The following is a 20913-nucleotide window of genomic DNA, read 5'->3' on the forward strand; positions in this document are numbered from 1 at the left end:
TACTATATGTGTGAGAAGTATTTGTTAGCAATGTCTGGCTCCATTGTTAGAAATGATTGTGTCAGAGTAGCCCTGATTTCATTTAGGAGAGCTTTATTCTATACAGTACATATTATAATGGCAGTACTGTAATCTACGAATAGGCAAAACAATTTTATAATTTGTCAGAATCACATTCTATGCATATTAAGCACACAAGTTCTTTCAAATGAGTTTAGTGCTTCTTTTTCTCATTTTATTTTGTTCAATGATTTAGATATGCTTTAAGATAAGTGTTCATTCATTACAGTGTGTCATGTTTTAGACCAATATAATAAAGTGTTTACCTCAGTTTAATTCCCAGGATAGGACAATTAATTTGTAAAATTATTTTAAACATTTAAATGATAATATTTAGATGTCTTGAAATGTATATATTTATTCACTATTCAGGTTGTGGGGCAACACAGCGTATCTACTTATCTACTACTTAAGTAAACAGTGGTAATGAGTAGTTGGACTGGTTCCTTTTGTCCTCAGAATTATTTAAATATAAAATAAAATACAATAGTTTTTTTTTATAACACTTCATAAACCATATTAAAAAATACACATCATATAGTCAGTACATAGGGCATTGTCCATCTGCACAATTTTATTTGATTGTTTTTGCAAGCCAGACCTTGAAGGACATTATCCTGTTGAAATATACATCTTCCACCCTATACAGCTGTCTGGGTGACTGGTGGAAAATTGCTTATATTTGATTCCATCCATGTTGCCATTGAAAACAAAACAAAACTTTGCATTGCTCCTGTTGAAATGCAACCTTAGAACATGTTGGTAATGCACTCAGTTTGGAGGTATAGTCTGATATTAGTAGAGCGCAGGTTGTGGCAAATTTTTCAGCTTGGTTATAATGCATATTACAATGCTCCTTGGCTTTGATGATCTTTTTATTACATTCAGCTTTATAACATCTTTTTTCTCCTATCAACTTTAATCCCAAAAATCCATGGGCAGGTCCTTCGTTATTAAGACAACCTCTCAAATGTTAAAGATATTTACTTCATAGCCATACAATTGGACATAGGTGGATTTGAAATTTATACATATAAACTCCCATGTTAGTTTGAGTGTTTAATTATATTTTATTTATAATAAAATTATAAATACCAATCTATGTTGACTTCTATAAGGCTTCTGAACAATTTCAATTGTTCAGTTTTTAGACTTTCTCTTTTTAAATGATTCAAACAAACTAATTGATTTAATTTTATATCTGTAGAGAGTCACCTAGCAGGTTGAAAAATCCATTTTAAGATACTTGTTTTTAAACATAAGCACCAAAAATTTTAATTATATTTCATTTACTGTATTTAAACTCTTCTACCAGTGGCAAGGTCCATTACGTGAAGAAAACATCCCAATCATCCCAAGATAATCTTTAAAATACCCCCCACCACCACCACCACCAACCCACACATCCACCTCTCCTCTGTTAACCTCTCAGACCTTGCATATGTTTTGATATCACAAATAGGAGTGGAGAAAAGACACACCCTTGATGGAATCTGACAGCCACCTTAAATGATTTTAACCTAACACCAACTATGCTATGTATTGTCTGCAGGTTCACTGGACTCACACAGAGATCATACCTAACAAAGTAACCCAGCACCCTGAACTTTTGCATTACTTTCCACAACAGCTATCAAAGCATATGAAAATAGGCCTTTTACCAAACCCACTAAAACACATGTGGACTTTATTTTGTGCAAGAGTAAAGAGCTGGGCCACTGTTTCTTCACATGAATGGAACCTACATTGTTACTCCTGTTCCCTAGGTTCAATAAACAGATAAATAAATCAGAAATAAATAGGGACCACCATCTTAATTTACCAGTCTAAAGACACTGGCTCAGATCTCAATGCTACATTGTCCAGTGCCTTTAATATCTCCAGCCAAATCTCATCAACCTAGGCAGCCTTGCCTCTATTCTGTTTCTTATCACCATAGTAACCGCAGGCACAGATATGGATATTAAGTGAGTGAGTGACATGACATACGGCTAAGTACGGTGACCCATACTCAGAATTTGTTCTTTGCGTTTAACCCATCCAAAGTGCACACACACAGCAGTGAACACACACAGCAGTGAACACACACACCGTGATCACACACACCGTGATCACACACCCGGAGCAGTGGGCAGCCATTTATGCTGCGCGCGCCCCGGGAGCAGTTGGGGGGTTTAGTGCCTTGCTCAAGGGCACCTCAGTCGTGGCCCAAGACCTCGTGGCCCAAGTCTGACTCGTAACCCTTAGGCCACGACTTCCCCATCAGAAATTATGCAGTTGAGTTTCGCAAAGGTCAGCACAGCCCGAGTGCAATGGCCGAGCCTCACTTTGGGCAAACCACCTCCTTGATCATGGTATTGCCCCTGCCAGGTAAGTATAAATATTTATATAAATATAACACTACAGTCATCGGCTTCATCGAGGACGGAGTCGAGTTTGCCTACAGACAGGAGGTTAAAGAGCTTTTTGTCTAGTGCAGTCACAACTTGGAGCTCAATATTCTCAAAAGAGTGGAGACGATAGTGGACTTCAGGAGAAACCCCCTGCGCTCCCCACACTCACCATCATGGACAGCACTGTGGCTGCAGTGAAGGCATTCAAGTTCTAGGGCTCTACCATCTCCTAGGACCGGAAGTGAGACACTTACAACAACAACACTGTAAAAAACAAAGGATGTACTTCCTTAGTCAGTTGAGGAAGTTTAACCTGCCACAGGAGCTGCTGAAACAGTTCTACTCAGCCGTCATCGAGTCTGTTCAAAAACTCTAAATATCCAGAGTGAGGAAAGGGGCTCAAAAAATCACTCTGGATTCCTCACATCCAAGACATCCTCTTTTTCAATGTTTACCATCTGGCCGGCGCTACAAAGCCCCAAACACCAGAACAACAAGGCACAAGAACAGTTTCTTCCCCCAGACAATCTACCTCATGAACAGTTAAATGTTCCACCCATTATGCAATAACAATATGCAATAATTTTACATTTATTTGTTACCACCTCCATCCTAGTACATCCCTGCATCTAATTCCATTCTATTCCATTCTATCATCATTATATAACACAACTGTACATACTATTATTTATTTTTTAATTTATTTTTTTATTTTTTTATTTTAGTCTATTTGTATGTACGCATATTTTTTTCATTCTCATTTTATATCTCATACTTTTTAATAAAGCTCTTTCTTATTCTGATTCCATGTCTTTAAGTAGACCAAGTCTGAGTGGGCGGAGTAAACCGTGTAAGCAGTGTGTGATTGGTCCATCAGCCTCCTTGCTTTTTTTTTTTTTCCCCCTCTCTTCCGGTTGTCAGCATTGACCTCCCAAGATGGCGGCGATACGAGCTCTAGGTGTCCTGTCCAGACTTACAACAAGGGGAAGATACACACTTCTTTCAGGTACACACACTTTATACTCATAGACTCAGAGCTCTGCAGGATTCTTTCGCTTTTCGCTTTAAAACGCAATTCCTCAGGATTACAGTCAGGAAGCTAGAGAGCTAAAGTTCAGCTCCACTTTCCTGAATAACTAAATCTGTGACACCTTCATGTCCACCTTCGCGAAATATGTATAATGATTGGTATTATTACATGCATGTCATGAGTAGACTCATTTCTTAACCTAATTAGCAGTCTAAATGTAGCCTGTTGTCTACCAGTCAGTTTCTAGGCCAGTGTAAGGAAATAAATAAATAAAATAAGCCTTTTTTTTTTTTTTGCTTCTTCATTCTGTTGTAGTATAATCTGTGGCATTAGTGAATAAAATTTTGCTTCTGTTTCTATTATATATCTAAAAAATATATTTTAATTTTAAAATAAAAAAATATTTACACGTGTATTTTTTTTTCATTCTCATTTTACATTTATTGTCTTGAGTGTTGTTGTCTCTGTGTACTGGAAATATATATATATATATATATATATATATATATATATATATATATATATATATATATATATAAAATCTCATTAAAACAAAAAAACAAAAGTCATGAGTCGTGATGTAGAGTTTGGGAGAATTTGGGTTAAAGGTCGTCCAGGCTGCAGTTTGTTCTAGCCCCGCCCACCGCCGTAGCGCCCCGCCCATCGCCACCTTACTGGTGCTTTTTTGCCTGTAAATCAACAATATACTATTATTGTAATATACTATTTAGTACAGTCTCTCAACACATTTCATAAATAAAAATGTATTCATTATTATTAATGCATGATTATTGCGTAATTGACCAAACTCTGATTTAATGTACTTTTGTATCAAATAACTTTCAAATGCAATAAAAATAAATTCTTATACTTTATTCTTAGCTCTTATTCTGTTTTTTTTTCTTTTTTCTTCAAAGGTACCATAGGAAGAGGCTTCAGTGTAGCACCGTGCTTAATGGGTAAATGTTTTATTCTTAAAATAATTAACATAATTTTAATTAGTTCAGTTAATTCAATGCCAAATACGTTTAATTGGTACATTTTAATTAATTTTTTTTGCTGTTTAGGAATTTTGTATATTTTTTGTCAATGTTTATTTAGCTCGTACACATATCAGCTATGAGGTCAAGGGAGATGTGGCTGTTATTCGCATCAATGACCCAAATTCAAAGGTAAGTATTAGACCAGCTTTTATTACTATTAAATATAGGACAGAGTTCTTTTGTGTAACCTTTGAAACATCATTCACTTTTGTGTTTATAGGTGAACACACTGTCAGTTACAATGCAAAAGGAGATGATAGAAGTCATGGATGAGGTTTGGGCCGACAACGCAGTTCGAAGTGCTGTACTGATCTCCTCTAAGCCTGGCTGCTTCATTGCTGGAGCCGATATCAAGTCAGTAACATGTTTTGTTCTTACACAGTAAGATTTAAATTGAAGGCCATCATATGGTGGTACCATATGGTGGTATACTACAGTATATTGCCAAAAGTCTGATGGTTTGTGGACACCAAACGGTCACACCCTTGTGTGGTTTTTAGTTTTATTCCCACTTTGCTGTTATAATACCCTTTTTGGGAAGGCTTTGAACTGGATTTTGGAGTGTGGCTGTGGGAATTTTGTTTATTCAGCACTGATGCAATAGGCTGTGCAATTGGTGTTTCAGTTTGTTTCAAAGGTGTTCAGTGGGGTTAAGGTCAGGGCTCTGTTAAGAACAGTGTACACTCCAACCTTTATAGCCTAACATGTTTTCATTGACCTCATGTTGTGTACAGGGGTATTGTCATACTGGACCAGGATTGGCCAGTTAGTTCCAGTGAAGGGAACTTTTAATAATACAGCATACAATAATATCTGTATAATTGTGGGCTTCCAACTTTGTGTAGTCAGTTTGGGGAAGAACCACATATAACTCTGATGGTCAGGTGTCTACAGACCTTTTGACTATGTAATGTATGTCACTGTTTAACTTTTTGTTTATCTGATTTTAAACAGCATGATAAAGGCAGGTAAGACTGCAGAGGAAGTAAGCAAACTCTCTCAGGAGGGGCAGAAGATGTTTCTCAAAATTGAGAATTCTCCAAAACCAATTGTTGCTGCCATCAATGGATCATGTCTTGGTGGGGGTCTGGAGGTACTGAAGAGAGATTTCTAGTGTTTTGTCTCAAACACACAAATTTAAGATTGTGAATATCCTCTGCACTGAATAATACTAATATATGATGGTGTGAATTACAGTACTCTAATATTGTGCTTTAAAATAGATAGAATATATTAGATTAGATTCAGATTAGTTTCAACTTTGTCATTACACATGTACAAGGCAACGAAATGCAGTTTAGGTCTAACCAGAGTGCAATAGCAACAAGTGCAGAATATACAGTGTTTACATGAGTTAAATAAATAAAATGGTAATATAGGAGTAATTTACAGATGTGTAGGTACTATAAACATAATACAGATGGCTATAACTATAAACTGAAATTTACAGAAGGATATGTGCTATAAACAAAATATATGGCTATTACTATAAACAGTAATTTACAGATGTGTATGTACTATGAACATAATATACAGATGGCTATTACTATAAACTGAAATTTACAGAAGGATATGTGCTATAAACAAAATATATGGCAATATATTCATCCCTATTCTCTGTTAATTATATTTTGTTTCTAAATAACCATGCTGATGGATCTCCCTGTACAATCTGCTTTGTAGTTTGCCATCGCCTGCCAGTACAGGGTGGCCACAAAGAGTAAAAAGACAGTTCTTGGCACTCCTGAGGTCATGCTGGGTCTTCTTCCTGGGGCTGGAGGAACACAAAGGCTTCCCAAAATGGTCTCTGATAACATAAATGCTCTAAAACATTATATCTTGTCTAAAAACACATGCATGCCCTGATTACAAAATTCAACCAACAAGGTTAACAAATGGTGTAACTATGGTGTTTTTTTTTTTTTTTAGGTCGGGTTGCCCAGTGCCTTTGACATGATGCTAACAGGAAGGAATATTCGTGCAGATAAAGCCAAAAAAATGGGGCTGGTTCACCAACTGGTTGACCCGCTTGGTAATAATCTATATTTTGTTTGTGTTTCTGGGGTTTCTTTCTTTGAGTTGTTATAACTTTTACATTTTGAAATCAAACACAGGCCCTGGATTGAGGAACCCAGACGAGAGAACCATGGAATATTTGGAAGAAGTAGCAATAGACTGTGCTCGTGGAATTGCTGACAAGAGAATCCCACTCACTAAAGAAAAGAGTCTGATGCAAAGTATGTGTCCTATTTCAGTCCTTTTGGCTGTTTCAGTCTTAATAGTGCTGTTTTATCCTCAAATCTGATTACTCCGATGGTGTCGATTCTTTTTCTATAACAGCAGATCAGCATTTTGGCTGCAAGGAAAATCGTTACACTGATCAGGCAGAACAAGTTGATGTGTTGTAAACAGGAAAAATGAGGAAGTGTAAAGGATCTGAGTAACTTTGACATGGGCCAAATTGTGGTGGCTGGGCAATTGGGACAGAGAATCTCCAAAACAGCAGGTCTTGTGAGGTGTTCCTGGTATACAGTTGTTAATACCTACCAAAAGTGGTCTAAGAAAGAAAAACAGTGAAAGGGGTCATGGGTGCCAAAGTATGCATGAGGAGCGAAGGCTAACATGTCTGTTCTGAACCGACAGAAGAGGAACTACAGCACAAATTGCTGATAAAGTTAATGCTGGCTATAATCAAAGGGTGTAAGAACACGCATACACCGACGGGTCAGAGCTGTTTTGGTGTCCCGAGGGGGACCTAGCAATATTAGGCAAGTCATTTTAATGTTCTGGTTGGCCGGTGTAACTTAATGTGCTAAATTCTAAAACTTATTCTAAAACTAGGACTTATTGGACACTAATCTAAGGCAAGTTAATCTAAGTGTTAATTATGGAGAAAATTTCAGTAGGATGTTTAACACTGATTGTGAAAGCTCTGTAACCACAAAAGGTATTACATTGTGAAAGGATTCAGGACAGGAACCTTTACTCTTTTTGTTTTTTCTGTAAAGGACAAGATAATTTTATCTTGATTTTAAAAAGATCTTTTATTAATGTAAAAAAAAACAACAACTGTTAATACCATCTGTTACCATCTTAATTATGATTAGCTTATAACAAGCTTGTCTTGCATATGTTCCACACAAAAAATATAACTAAATGAATAAAAATTTAAATATATTATTAATACAAAATTGTAATCATTGTCAAATCGCTGGGGTATAAAAGGGAAAAAAACAGACAAACTGGTATTGGAAAATAAACCTTTGTTTAATCTGTTTTTTGTTTTTTTTGTTCTGCAGAAATACAAGACTACGTTATGAGCTTTGCGTTTGTGCGTAATCAAATCTACAACACTGTGCAGAAAAAAGTCATGAAACAGACAAAAGGACTGTACCCTGCTCCCATGAAAATAATTGAGGTATGCTAGAGTTTTCTTTTAATGAACTGTTTTTTTCACTTGATATAAATGAATAGCCTGTACCTGAAATTGAGATACACACACATTATTTAACCATCCACTTACTTCCTCACAATTCTTATTTGTAGTGTGTGAAGACTGGCATAGAGCAGGGTCTTGATGCAGGATACCTTGCAGAGTCTCAGGTACATTAAATTCAGTGTACAATTTGGATTAATGATCTTAAATATAGTGCAAATTTAAATTATGAATTAACCTTATGTTTTTTTTTTGTTTGTTTTTTTTAGAATTTTGGGAAATTAGCAATGACCCTAGAATCGAATGCACTTATTGGGCTTTATCATGGCCAAGTAGCTTGCAAGAAGAACCGATTTGGAGTCCCTGAAAAGGAAGTGAAGTAAGTGCCATTTGAAGATTAAGGTCATTACTGTTAAAGAGAAGATCTTAGCTTAAACTTTTCATTAATTTATTTTTGCCAATCCATTCTCGGTAGAACCCTGGCCATCTTGGGAGCAGGGCTGATGGGAGCAGGAATTGCCCAAGTCTCTGTGGATAAAGAAATGAACACCATTCTTAAGGACACCACTCTGGAGGGACTTAACCGAGGACAGCAGCAGGTTTACAAAGGGTGAGCTGAACTGAATTGTACTATTTTGTGGTAACACGTTTGTTTTCAAGGAAACCACATGTAACAGTATGCATTCTAATGTTCTGTTCACCCTGATTGTCTGTGGCAGGTTAAACGACAAGACAAAGAAGAGGAGCATTACTTCATTTGAAAGGGATAGCATACTCTCCAACCTCACAGGACAGCTAGACTACAGTGGCTTCCAAAAGGCTGACATGGTCATTGAAGCTGTATTTGAAGATATTGCCATTAAACACAAAGTCATAAAAGAAGTCGAAGCTGTAAGTCAGTTTTTTCTTTTCTTTCTTTCAAATGTCAGACTAATGACTTGGCATCTAAATCAGTTCTGTATTTACGTTATTTATTTAAAAAAAAAAGTTGAATGTAATAGTGTCGCATAACTTGACAGTATATACATATTTTTTCGCATCACTAGGCTGACAGTACATTACCACATGTATATGATTTTGACTTTTCCAGTCAAATAGCTTCAAATGCTTAAATGCATTTCACATTATAGACAATTGCACATAACCCATAAACCTCTTGTTTAGGAGCACTCCCTTATGAAACCAAGGCTGATAGTTAAATACTTTTATCACAAATGACCACTTTAATGTTGAATGTTATCCAGTATGCACTGACACTTTATTTTTTATCCCAACAGGTCATTCCTCCCCACTGTATATTTGCCTCCAACACATCAGCTCTCCCAATAAAAGATATCGCAGCTGCCAGTAAACGACCAGAGAAGGTAAGTCAGTGTTTAGACCTGTTCTGGTGATTTTGAGATTGATCAGTTTTAACCTGCCACTGACTACGATTAACCCCTGTGGTTCGTCTCAGGTCATTGGAATGCACTACTTTTCTCCAGTGGACAAGATGCAACTTCTGGAGATCATAACGACTGATAAAACCTCTAAGGATACCACTGCCTCTGCTGTAGCAGTTGGTCTGAAGCAAGGCAAAGTCATTATTGTGGTTGGGGTGAGTTGTCTGCTACAATTAATGAAAACTTTAGCCTCTACTACGGCTTGTGTGTGAACCTTGCGAGTTCTATCTGGACTGGTATTGTTAAATAGGAAGTAAAGGGAAAGCCCATGTTGATTAACATGGAGTATATCGGATGCGGTGGATTACTCACACGGTGCTGTCATATGATAACTGCAGTCATTCATGCATTCAACAGTCCTGCACACTTGTCTGACCTTCTAACTACTTTCAGAAGATGTGAGATGTAATGGCCCACCTGAACAACCCTTTTATATTTTTTCTGAACAGTTCCATTGACTTTTCCGCTTTATGCAAATCAGCTCCAGTGTGTCAGTTACTGTGTTTTTCCTAGTATTCTATAGCACCCCTGTATCTTTCTTTGCCTTAATTTAACTGGAAAAAATATCTTCGCAAGTTCCTAAATCTTCTGCTATGTGTTTGTAATATACTAATACTTTAATTGCAGGATGGACCTGGGTTTTATACCACTAGGTGCTTAGCTCCCATGTTAGCTGAAGCAGTCCGAGTGCTGCAGGTTTGTTTTCTTTTTTCCATTAGTAATATACAAGTTATACATTATAACAAAGATTATAAATAGTCCTTGTTCTACATCCTAAAAACACAGGAAGGTGTGGACCCCAAGAAGCTGGACTCTTTGACAACAGGCTTTGGCTTCCCAGTGGGTGCTGCTACTCTGGCTGATGAAGTGGGTATCGATGTCGCTGCTCACGTGGCAGAGGACCTTGGCAAAGCTTTCGGCTCAAGATTTGGTGGAGGAAATCCTGAGGTGCTGAAAACAATGGTGGAAAAAGGATTCAAAGGTAGGGGTAATCAAGCCATTTGACTTCTGCTTATTTGTGCAGCTAATTTTGATCAGTTTGTATGTGATTTGTGTTATTAGGCCGGAAATCTGGTAAAGGCTGCTATGTTTACCAAGCTGGAACTAAACGCAAAGATGTCAACCCAGAACTAAAGGACATTCTGGAGCATTATAAGATGACTGCAAACACTGCAGTGTAAGTGTTACTATGCAGGTGCATTATTGCTGTTGAAGCATTTCTGTAAGAACTGAGCTCTTACTGTCTCTCTCTCTCTCTCCACGCAGCTCCTCAGACTCAGACGTGCAGTACAGATTGGTGTCTCGCTTTGTGAACGAGGCTGTGTTGTGCCTGCAGGATGGCATCCTCTCTAATCCAGTGGAGGGAGATATTGGAGCAGTGTTCGGCCTTGGTTTCCCCCCATGCCTTGGAGGTGAGAATCCTAGATGTTACGGATTTAGATACATATAAACATAGTACTTTTTTTATATAAATTAATTGTTATCCAGTCACTTTGTAGTGCTTTGTGAGGAGTGCTTTTTTTAATTTGGATAGTATGGCTCAGTATGTGCCTTTTCATGAAAGCAACAAATGGCATTTATGATTGATGAAATACTCTATTCATATTATGTCTAATACCTATGTAATAAATAATGAAAACACTAACTGGGTCATGTGGTGAATCCCTACAGTTTACTAATGAGTTATAAAATAATAACAAGCTGTAGCTACGTTAGTTTATGTTGTGAGAAACCAGTTTGTTCTGGCCATCACTTACATTATAGCAGCTAATATTTTATCGTCACTCCACTTCTTTTGAAGTTGCAGCTTATTGACTGCAAAGACTAATGTCATAGTGTCATTTAGTTACTCACAATTAATCAACACTTTCTGACCAATCAGATATAGAGAACATAATGTTTTTATTTTTACAGGTCCATTCCGCTTTGTGGACAGCTTCGGTGCAGACAAACTGGTGGAGAAGATGAAACGTTTCGAAAACGTGTACGGAAACCAGTTCACACCATGTGCACTTTTGCTCGAACATGCAAAGGATCCGAGCAAAAAATTTCACAACTGAACTGAACGTGCCAACAATGAATTGTTTTTGTGAATAGAAAACTTGCTGCACTTCGAGGCTGTACGAAAAGACCTCTTTTTGTTAATAAAACATAAAATAGTTCATGTGACCACGAGTAATATTAAAGTAATATTTTTACTGAATTAAAGAATGCGTTTGAGTTGTATTTCTAATTTAACATGTTTCATAGCTTTTTTTCTAATGCTTGGTAAAAAATGCTTCAGACTAGATTGGAGTTCATTACTGTAGAGGTTAAGTGACACCATAACTAGTCAATCATATCTTTTATTATCGTTCTATTATTCTTCAGTCAGAAGTATACAGCTACTTTGTGTACTCATAAAGGACTTGATTTGGATGAATGAATATTAGCACTTACTTAGACCTCTGGTCTGATAGACTGAAGGCAAACACTCAGTGACGAAATAAACAGCAAATGTTTAAACTTATCGGTGATGTGCTTTTCTTAAATACGTATTTTCTACTAAATATCTTCCAAGTCTGTAGTAAATAGTCAAGTTTTCCTGTGCAGCACTGATAAGACCAAAGTCACTTCTGTTCTCTGCTGTGCTCTATAAGGCATTACCTGTCAGTTTTTTAAATCCTTTAATTTGTGCAGAAAGACCACTTCCTGTACTCTAACAGCACAGCCCTTAATTTTGGCAACCCAAATAAACAAAACACGGGTCTGTTTTTGAAAAGTAAGTTTATTGCACTACCATCCAATACCCATAAATTTTAACTACACACAATTCTGTCAGCAGTAAAGGCCATGCTATTAAGTCATCTAGTTCAAGAAACATTTTATTCAACGACTTTCCATTATTACAGGATCAATTATTCAAATGTAAACCAAGGTCAGTTCAAGGTCATAAAGGTGGACACTGGCCATCCTCAGTTTAGACCTTTAAAACACTACGTGTATGTAATTTACTAGCCAAGCCATAGTGTTTGATCCCATGTTTTGTTTCAGAGCAGCCAATGTCCACCTTCACAACTAGTTTTCAAGTCATCTTGCTATGAACTAGTGTACTTAAATTCCTCAGTAAAAAAAGTGCTAAATATATAAGTAAGAAGTTATTATAATAAAGCTGTTATTTAGATTTAAAGAGAAAGCCAAGATGCACCAGTCAACACTTACTGAATTGTAGTAATGCCTGTTTGGGAGAAATATTAAGAAGAAATGTAGAAAAATCCACCCAAAAGTTTAGTTAAAAGGTGAAAAAAAATTTCACTAACTAAAAAAGATTTTACATGTTGAAATACCTGTACGGTTAGTATACATAAATCACTGCTTGGAAATACGAGTGTACTGAGAACGTCCCCACACCATCACCAAAAATGTCCTGTGCAACCTCATAGCAATTGTCTATTAAATTCTAATTAAAAATTAATGCTGGAAAGGACACGGAAGTGAAACATGCTTCACGCTCCAACTTCCTAGAAAGGAACAAAAAACCCAAAGAGCAGCAATTTAAATAAACATGGTAATAGGCATTGATCGTTTCATAAGCCTAAAATCTCACATATCCCATAAAGACCTTTGCATCTGGGACTGACATGTTCAGCATATAGCCCCTAAAGTGCAGAATCTGACAGATCAAACAAAAGTGGGACTGAGCAGCATTTGTTCGTTAAACAAGTGCATACAGTTACTTATAACTCATCCTTAAAGGAAAATAACTCGGTACTTAGGAACCAAACAATTAGGGCTAAAGTGTTTTTTTTAATGTGATAACTTACACTGACTCTTTAGGCTAACTGCCATGTATGTTATTTATACAATAAAGAGCATGATGATAAAAGCCAGTCTGTACTGTACCTTTACAGGTATTGTGCATGCACTGGCTGTGTGAAAACATGACACTGGAATAACAGAACAGTCTTTGACAGTTTGAATTCGTTGCAGCGGGTCATAAGGCACAACCTTGAATGTTCTAAGGGGAAGTGTCACAAAACACTCATTCACAGTTCAGTAATTCAAACACTTTCTAAGAACTGTGCGATAAACTAAGCTCTGGAATTTCTAGTCAGCATTAAGGCACAATCAGAATTCAGCATCACTGAATGTTAAAAGTGTTACTGTACGTGTCCCTTTTGTATTTCTCAATAAGTGTGGAATTATTTCACGAGGTTTCCCTGTACACAGTGCTGTCACTAAAAGTAACAAAAGTCCTGATTGATTGAATATTTTTAAGGGAAATAATGGGAGGTTTTAGGTTGGGTTTTTACATGGGTTGGATAGTTAAAGTACAGTGAAAGGTAAAGGTCTTGTCCAGCATAACGGGCATTTAGGTTAACCTAGTTGTAAGAGATCGTATCTTGTGCATTGTAAATGGTGTGAGGGTTTTTGGAAGCAAAGCAGTGAAACCTCTATTCAACTGCAACACCTGAGCCCTCCTGCAGAGCTGCTTTTGTTGTTTATATCGACGTTTTCGTTAGTCGGCTCCTTTCCAGGGGTCTAGAGCAAAAAGAGAAAGCGTAGCGTACAGTGGTGAAAAACACAACCCTCATTTATTATCTTATTATGCCAACTTTACTAAAATAAATGTGAATATTACTGCACACATTTAAACTGTATTCCTAACAAACTATATAGCCAAAGGTATGAAGACATTTGAGCATCACACCTATATGTGGACCTTCTCCAAGTTATTGTCATAAAGTTGGAGGAACACAATTGTGCAGAATGCCTTTGTATGATGTAGCATTACAATTTTCCTTCAGTTGAACTGAGAGGCCCAAACCAATACCAGCATAACGATGCCCATGCAGCATTATAACATAGCATGTTAAGGCTGGAGTGGAAAACCCAAGTATCCTGCACAGAGCCCGGACCTCAACGGCACTGAACACCTTAAAGGTGAACTGAAACACTGGCTGCACCCCAGACCTCCTCATCCAACATCAGTACCTGATTTCACTAATGCTCTTATAGCTAAATGAAGACAAATCTCCAGAGACATGCTCCATAACCTAGTGATAATCTCAATACAAGAGTGGAAAAGATTATAACAGCAAAGGTTCATTAAAAAAAGCACATATGGGTGTGACTGTCAGGTTTCTGTCTACTTATGGCCATATAGAATAAGTTGGAATTTTCTGTTAAACACAAATCTTTTTTTTTCTTTCCTGAAACCGTTTGACAGACTCTGCTTTATAGGACTCACCTTTTGCAAAATGTCCTCAGCAAGCATGAGAAATGCTTTCTCAATGTTGATGTTCGCTTTTGCGCTCGTTTCAAAGAAGCGGATGTTGTGCTCTGCAGCAATCTGAATACGAACGAGAAAAAAAGGAGTAAGTAAATCCGAATCACATCCTGTATTCTACACATCCCTCAGCTAGGTGTATAGAAAACCCATGCAAAAAAAGAAAAAAAGAAAAAGATATTTATTCACTCATGGGAATTTACCTGTTCTCCCTTTGCTTTAGGCACCACACGCATGTTCTCCATATCGCACTTGTTACCAAGCAGCATTCTTTCCACATCCTCATTTGCATGCTAGGAGAATAAATACAGTATACATTAAAAAATGTCATCAGCATTAAAAACATTAAACAATTATGCTTGAAGAAAGAAAAAGCTTTGCATCTTTAACAAATACTATTTCACCTCACTGTTTCTGCTGCATTATTTATACCTTTTATTTTATTATAATTTCACAGTATTTGGATTTATTGATAGTACAGGGATGATGTATTTAGGTATTCCATACTGGGAGGGATAATCACAAAGTTGCCTCTGACAAAAAAAATATTATTGAAGAACAAAAGCTTTCAAAAGACTATTAAAATGCTACAATGGCAAATTGAAAAAAAACATTTTTTTGGTGTTTGAACTGAAAATGGTTAAGGACTCATTATTACTATACACCTAAGATGACAAACCATTATTCATAATGTAGTTCAATGGATATTTTGACTTATGCACAGTTACTATAAATTTCAACTTTTGGCACCTTTTTGATCATCGTTATCATATTATTGATCATCATTATCAATACAACATTATCCTATTTAATTATTTAATCTGCCCCTTCATTTAAGCCCATTTAACATCTGGTCCTGCTTCCTACATGCTGTCATTTTATCAAAGTGGCCTTTACAACAAAAAGATTTTGCCATTTTGGTTTTGGGCAAAAATACTACAAAATACAACACTCATGCTATTTTAGAGTGCATACCCAACAGTACACATATGGTATTTCAGTTTTGAGCCTACAGCAGTAGCACACACTCCTGCAGCCATAAAACAGAAGTAAAAAAGTCGCATTTACTAATAAACTTAATGTAAGCATGTACTGTACAGTTGTTATGCAGGTTTAAATTTTTTTTTTTTTACAAATATCTGCACACTGTATTCACTAAATAAGTGCAAAAAGCATAGAAGTTAATACACTGTGCTATGATGCTTAAGGTGTGTAATGATCTTTATTCATAAATGCTACATTTACGTTATATGCTATGTGAGTCTAACTACACCAACAGAGCCAGCCATTTGCTAGCATATTTTTATGAGATGTAGGTTTAAGTGCTCTTGGGTGCATCAAACCAGTGTAGTCATCTATGTTGGATGGAATAGCTGAGATGAGACATGCGAGTTGTACACCTCCTGTGATGTACAAACCCAGCCCTCACATTACAAGCATTTAGAGCAGAGCATTACTTTTATCTCTCTTCCATATGTGATCTTATATTGAATTAAGATTTATTTTAATCTGTACATTATTTATCTAGAATTCTGCTGCCTTTTTTTTAAACTGTTATGCTTATAATGTCTACTCATATTCCCACGAAAACATAGAAAGCCACTTTGTATCCTGAGCAACAGCATCATCTAGTGGAGTGTAAACCTTTCACCTACACAGCTGACAGCTAACATGAAATCCTTAGTTTCAGTCTGATGACAATTAGATGATTTTGCTTATACTGACAACTATGTTCCTATCTAGCTAAAAGCATAACAGTTATATCAAGTGTGTAAGGTCACACTGTGTAATGTAAAAATAAGTACATAATGTTCATCTAAAGCAATGTGGCAATTCCCACTAGAGGAATCACCCTGAGGCATCATATTGCAAAAATATCAATTACATTATGTGAGATGACTGGGTTTCCATTGAGGAAGGTTTTACAGGTTTACTATTGTGTAATTTCTTGAGCAATAACAAGCAGAGCCATTCCCCACAGAAATGCAGATCTTACTAATCAACTCTCATGTTACCACATAAGATAAACCAAGGCGGTCAGAATCCCACCTCCTCTATGTTTCGTAGCCATTTGCTGATGTTCTCAAAGCTTTTAGCGTTGGTAATGTCATACACCAGCAGGATCCCCATGGCTCCTCTGTAGTAAGAGGTTGTGATGGTGTGAAAGCGCTCCTGTCCAGCTGTATCCCTGAAATGGAAGAATTACCATCAATTACCAACATAAGTTTATAAATCTGTATTTGTATGTGTCAAAGTGTGCTTTTTTTTTTGTTGCACACAAGACATAATCCAATACTTATGACTTACCATATTTGAAGTTTGATCCTCTTGCCATTTAGTTCAAGTGTCTTGATTTTAAAATCTATTCCTGGAAAGTTACATTATAAAGGTTACTACATAAACATGACTATTTTTCATACTTTTTACATCTATTCCCTGTGTTTAAGACAGTTTTAAAGAATAAACAGTGGATAAGGTTTTAGGTTACTAAAATGTATTACATCTTTACATTTACATCTATTCCCTGTGTTTAAGACAGTTTTAAAGAATAAACAGTGGATAAGGTTTTAGGTTACTAAAATGTATTACATCTTTACATTTACATCTATTCCCTGTGTTTGACAGTTGTAAAGACAGTTTATAAACAGTGGGTGAGCTTTTAGGTTACTAAGTGCTTTCTTAAAGTTAGCTAAAAAAAAATTGATTAACTGATTATAAGATTCTTACCGATTGTTGAGATAAACGTGGTGTTAAACGCGTCATCCGAAAACCGAAACAACACACAGGTTTTGCCAACTCCTGAATCTCCAATAAGCAGAAGTTTAAAGAGCAAATCATAGGTCTTCTTGGCCATTTGGCATGTAGATTTAAAGCTGACACTCTTTCAATAAACTAGTCTAAGTGAAAAGCAAGAGGTCCAACTTTCTGATACTCGAACTTAAATGGATATTTTCACAAACAGCAGCTCATACTAGCTAAGTTTGCTAATAAATATATAGTTAGCGCCTTGCTAACTCCCTAACTGTCAAAGTTTCTTAGCTACAGTAGCTGCTATTAGCTATTAGCAACTAAATGGCACACGGCTCAGCGCGATTAAATTAACTTACTAGATAGCTTACCTACAACCTCATGACACGGGAACAATACGAAAAAAAATACAAACGTAAACGATGTTTTAGGGCAACGACAAAACCAGGTGTTTCAGTCTAAAACAGTTACGACTTTACGGAACTCGTCATACGCCACGGAAAAAAAAGACGCCACTACGCATGCGCAGACACTTTTGGCCAGGAGTACTGTTAAACCCGATCCGTATCCTGCCCAATTTTTTCTGCGCATGCGCCTCATTGTTTTTACGTTTTACGACGCATTTTCAGCTGCACCCATATCTATGAGCTGCACCGAGCAAGTGTAAGCTTCTTAAATTACAACTTTTATTTTGTCAATTTGTCAAGAGGACTTATAGATGACCTATGCATTTAATAATAGATTTTCTTGTTACATTTTACCATGGGTTAAAAAAAATTATTCATAAAATGATGTAGATGATGATTATTATTATTTAGTTATTTATTTATTTAGTTTATTCTGTATAAACAAACAAATAAAATAATCAACAAACGAACAAATAAATAAATAAAATTAATCAATTAATATAATAAATAAATAGATAGATAGATAGATAGATAGATAGATAGATAGATAGATAGATAGATAGATAAATAGATAGAAAAATAGATAGATAAACAAACAAACAAATAAATATTGGCACCTATAACACATTATAGCCAATTATAGCATCTAATCTCTTTGTGTTGTTAATGTCATTCACAGTAGTGTTTGTTTTGTATTATTAAAGTCACAGCTTTGAGGCAGTGGGACTCCTTTGTGTCAGCTAGAATTACAACAGGATTTTGCTGTTATAATTTTGCCCAATCAGGACAGCCTTCATCTCTCTGTGTGTCCATTTTACTCAAATAAAGAACCTTCTCAAGTGGGTGGTAGAAAACCGACATATGTGGTTTAATTAAGCTATCGTCAAGCTTTGTAATAAAATAAAAAATCTTGCATGACTCTATACACGATGAGTCACTGAATAATACTGCAACGGTTTCATCACGTCTCACAAAGAGTCAAGTATTTATTTGTTCACAGTCCTATAATGGTGACACAAAGCTCAGTACCGGAACATTGTTGGAAATACTGCACATTTCATGGTCTAAAAAAAATCTAAATAAATTGTGTGATATTCAGATTATTACCCTTATTAATACAGAAGTGAACAGACTGTAGTCACTCACGTATGAATAGCACCAACGCCACCTGATCTGTTTGCACCACAACACTAGGCATGAATCAGTGACAGGCAGAAAGTAAACAACTACTGCACATGTGCGGACATATTTGTGGGTCAAACATTCAGAATTACAATCAGCTTTAAACTGGCTTTATTCGCCAGTTATAAAGTACTTTAAATATATATTATACAGTCCCTGACAAAAGTCTTGTCCCTTGTGTACAAATTGACCTGAAGTACCGCTGAAATATATTTCTAATCAAGATTTTTTTTTTTACAAGAAATGGCTCATTGTAATCCCAACAGCTTTTGTAATAATGTTTCAGTGCAAAACAAAACTGTCAAAAACTGTCAGACTGTTATATGAGCTTCACCTGTGACTAATAATGGATCAATTAGGTCTCAGGTGTGTATAAAAAGAACCCCAGTACACTAGACCTTCACATCAACTGCAACTAGACCTCTGCAAACATGCCTAAGATTCACCCTGAGACTAAAGTTTTGATTATCAAGAGGCTGAAGACCAGATCCACTGCTGATGTGGCAGACACCTTCAATATGTCGCAGCATCAAGTACAGAGGATAAAAAAAGATTTGAAGAGACTGGAGATGTTTTGTACAAGCCCAGGTCAGGCAGACCCCGCAAGACAACTGCTCGAGAGGACCGTTTGTTGGCTCAAAAATCCAAGGCCAGCCCATTTTCCACTGCAGCAGAGCTCCACAAGACCTGGTCACCTGAAGTCCCTGTGTCAACCAGAACAGTTTGTAGGATTCTGTCTCGAAATGGCCTCCATAGTCGAATCAGTGCCCAGAAGCCAGCACTAAACAAAAGGCAATTGAAAAACCATGTGGCATTTGCCAAGGCCCACAGGATGGACGCTGGAAAAGTAGCAGAAGGTGGATTTTTCAAATGAATCTTCTGTTGAATTACGCCACAGTCACCGCAAATGTTGCAGGAAACCTACTGGAGCCCGCATGGATTTTCACCCAGAAAACAGTGAAGTTTGGTGGTGGAAAAATCGTGGTCTGGGGTTACATCCTGTATGGGGGTGTGCGAGAGATCTGCAGGGTGGAAGGCAACATCAATAGTCTAAAATACCAAGAAATCTTAGCTACCTCTTATATTCCCAACCATAAAAGAGGCCAAATTCTGCAGTAGGATGGTGCTCCATCGCATACTTCCATCTCCACATCAAAGTTCCTCAAGGCGAAGAAGATCAAGATGCTCCAGGATTGGCCAGCACAGGCACCAGACATGAACATCATTGAGCATATGTGGGGTAGGATGAAAGATGAAGCATGGAAGACGAAACCAAAGAATGTTGAGGCATTTCCTGATGACTACATCAATAAATTGTATGAATCCTTGCCAGACCGCATGGATGCAGTCCTTCAAGCTCATGGAAATCATACAAGATATTAAATTTGGTCTCACAGCACCACTACTTAATTTGCTGACATATTTTTGTATTTGCCATAAATTTGTTCAATTTCTGTATAAGCGACAAAACTTTTGTCTTGCAAAATTTGACCTTTCTGTCTTGATTAAATGATAAATCTTTTTTCAGTGAAACTAATTTATTTCAGTGCATTAAACATCATTTGGGTGGGTTTTAGCTTTTCATATGAGCTATTTCTAACACCATTTGATTAATTAAAAGTCAGGTTAATAGCAGGTGTTTCTATTCTACAAAATATATAAGTGACAAGACTTTTGTCAGGGACTGTATATATCCTTGCACTGATCTGTCTATTTGTGCCCCTGTGTTCAAAATAAACAAGACAAAATACATTCAAAATGCTAAATAAACGTATTTTATATTAAGCCTGTGTAGAATTATTTTGAAAAAGACTCTTTTGCATGTTCATTTTGTTTTCTCCCTTTGCATATTTATTTAATTTGTTTAATTTATTTATTTAAGTATTTTATTTTATTTCATTAT

The 20913-nt window shown here is 36.5% G+C and overlaps 2 protein-coding genes and 1 pseudogene across 3 annotated transcripts; 1 reads left to right on the plus strand and 2 right to left on the minus strand.

Moving 5' to 3' along the window:
• Positions 1-2291: 2291 nt before the first annotated feature.
• LOC113659844 lies at positions 2292-2438 on the minus strand (annotated as a pseudogene).
• Positions 2439-3336: 898 nt separating this feature from the next.
• hadhab (hydroxyacyl-CoA dehydrogenase trifunctional multienzyme complex subunit alpha b) lies at positions 3337-11913 on the plus strand. The gene is made up of 20 exons (XM_027172322.2): positions 3337-3459; positions 4401-4442; positions 4585-4655; positions 4747-4880; positions 5481-5619; positions 6210-6329; positions 6456-6558; positions 6641-6763; positions 7826-7944; positions 8073-8129; positions 8232-8341; positions 8438-8572; positions 8682-8853; positions 9240-9326; positions 9419-9559; positions 10032-10100; positions 10191-10386; positions 10467-10581; positions 10671-10816; positions 11319-11913. Exons 1-20 carry the CDS (start codon positions 3390-3392, stop codon positions 11462-11464), a joined length of 2295 nt encoding a protein of 764 aa, XP_027028123.1. The 5' UTR covers positions 3337-3389; the 3' UTR covers positions 11465-11913.
• A 240-nt stretch (positions 11914-12153) lies between these two features.
• On the minus strand, positions 12154-17951 carry LOC113659509 (ras-related protein Rab-10-like). Of its 2 annotated transcripts, XM_027172323.2 has the most exons (7): positions 17793-17945; positions 17401-17570; positions 16981-17041; positions 16723-16861; positions 14877-14966; positions 14635-14736; positions 12154-13925 (listed from the first exon to the last, which is right to left on the minus strand). In XM_027172323.2, exons 2-7 carry the CDS (start codon positions 17525-17527, stop codon positions 13842-13844), a joined length of 603 nt encoding a protein of 200 aa, XP_027028124.1. In that variant the 5' UTR covers positions 17528-17570; positions 17793-17945; the 3' UTR covers positions 12154-13841. The 2 variants fall into 2 exon arrangements, with proteins under 2 accessions (XP_027028124.1, XP_047677324.1); XM_047821368.1 differs by having other exon boundaries at positions 17401-17951.
• Positions 17952-20913: the final 2962 nt, after the last annotated feature.

Source organism: Tachysurus fulvidraco, chromosome 12, assembly GCF_022655615.1.
Source record: "Tachysurus fulvidraco isolate hzauxx_2018 chromosome 12, HZAU_PFXX_2.0, whole genome shotgun sequence".
Classification (NCBI taxonomy): domain Eukaryota; kingdom Metazoa; phylum Chordata; class Actinopteri; order Siluriformes; family Bagridae; genus Tachysurus; species Tachysurus fulvidraco.

Excerpts from the sequence above, each read along its gene's own strand:
- hadhab (XM_027172322.2), top strand. The coding sequence starts at position 3,390 with ATGGCGGCGATACGAGCTCTAGGTGTCCTGTCCAGACTTACAACAAGG. Across the intron at positions 6,559-6,640 it reads CCAACTGGTTGACCCGCTTG|GCCCTGGATTGAGGAACCCA; the intron begins GTAATAATCTAT and ends AATCAAACACAG. Across the intron at positions 10,817-11,318 it reads TTTCCCCCCATGCCTTGGAG|GTCCATTCCGCTTTGTGGAC; the intron begins GTGAGAATCCTA and ends TTATTTTTACAG.
- LOC113659509 (XM_047821368.1), bottom strand. The coding sequence starts at position 17,527 with ATGGCCAAGAAGACCTATGATTTGCTCTTTAAACTTCTGCTTATTGGA. Across the intron at positions 17,042-17,400 it reads CACGTTTATCTCAACAATCG|GAATAGATTTTAAAATCAAG; the intron begins GTAAGAATCTTA and ends GTAACTTTCCAG. Across the intron at positions 16,862-16,980 it reads AGGATCAAACTTCAAATATG|GGATACAGCTGGACAGGAGC; the intron begins GTAAGTCATAAG and ends CTTCCATTTCAG.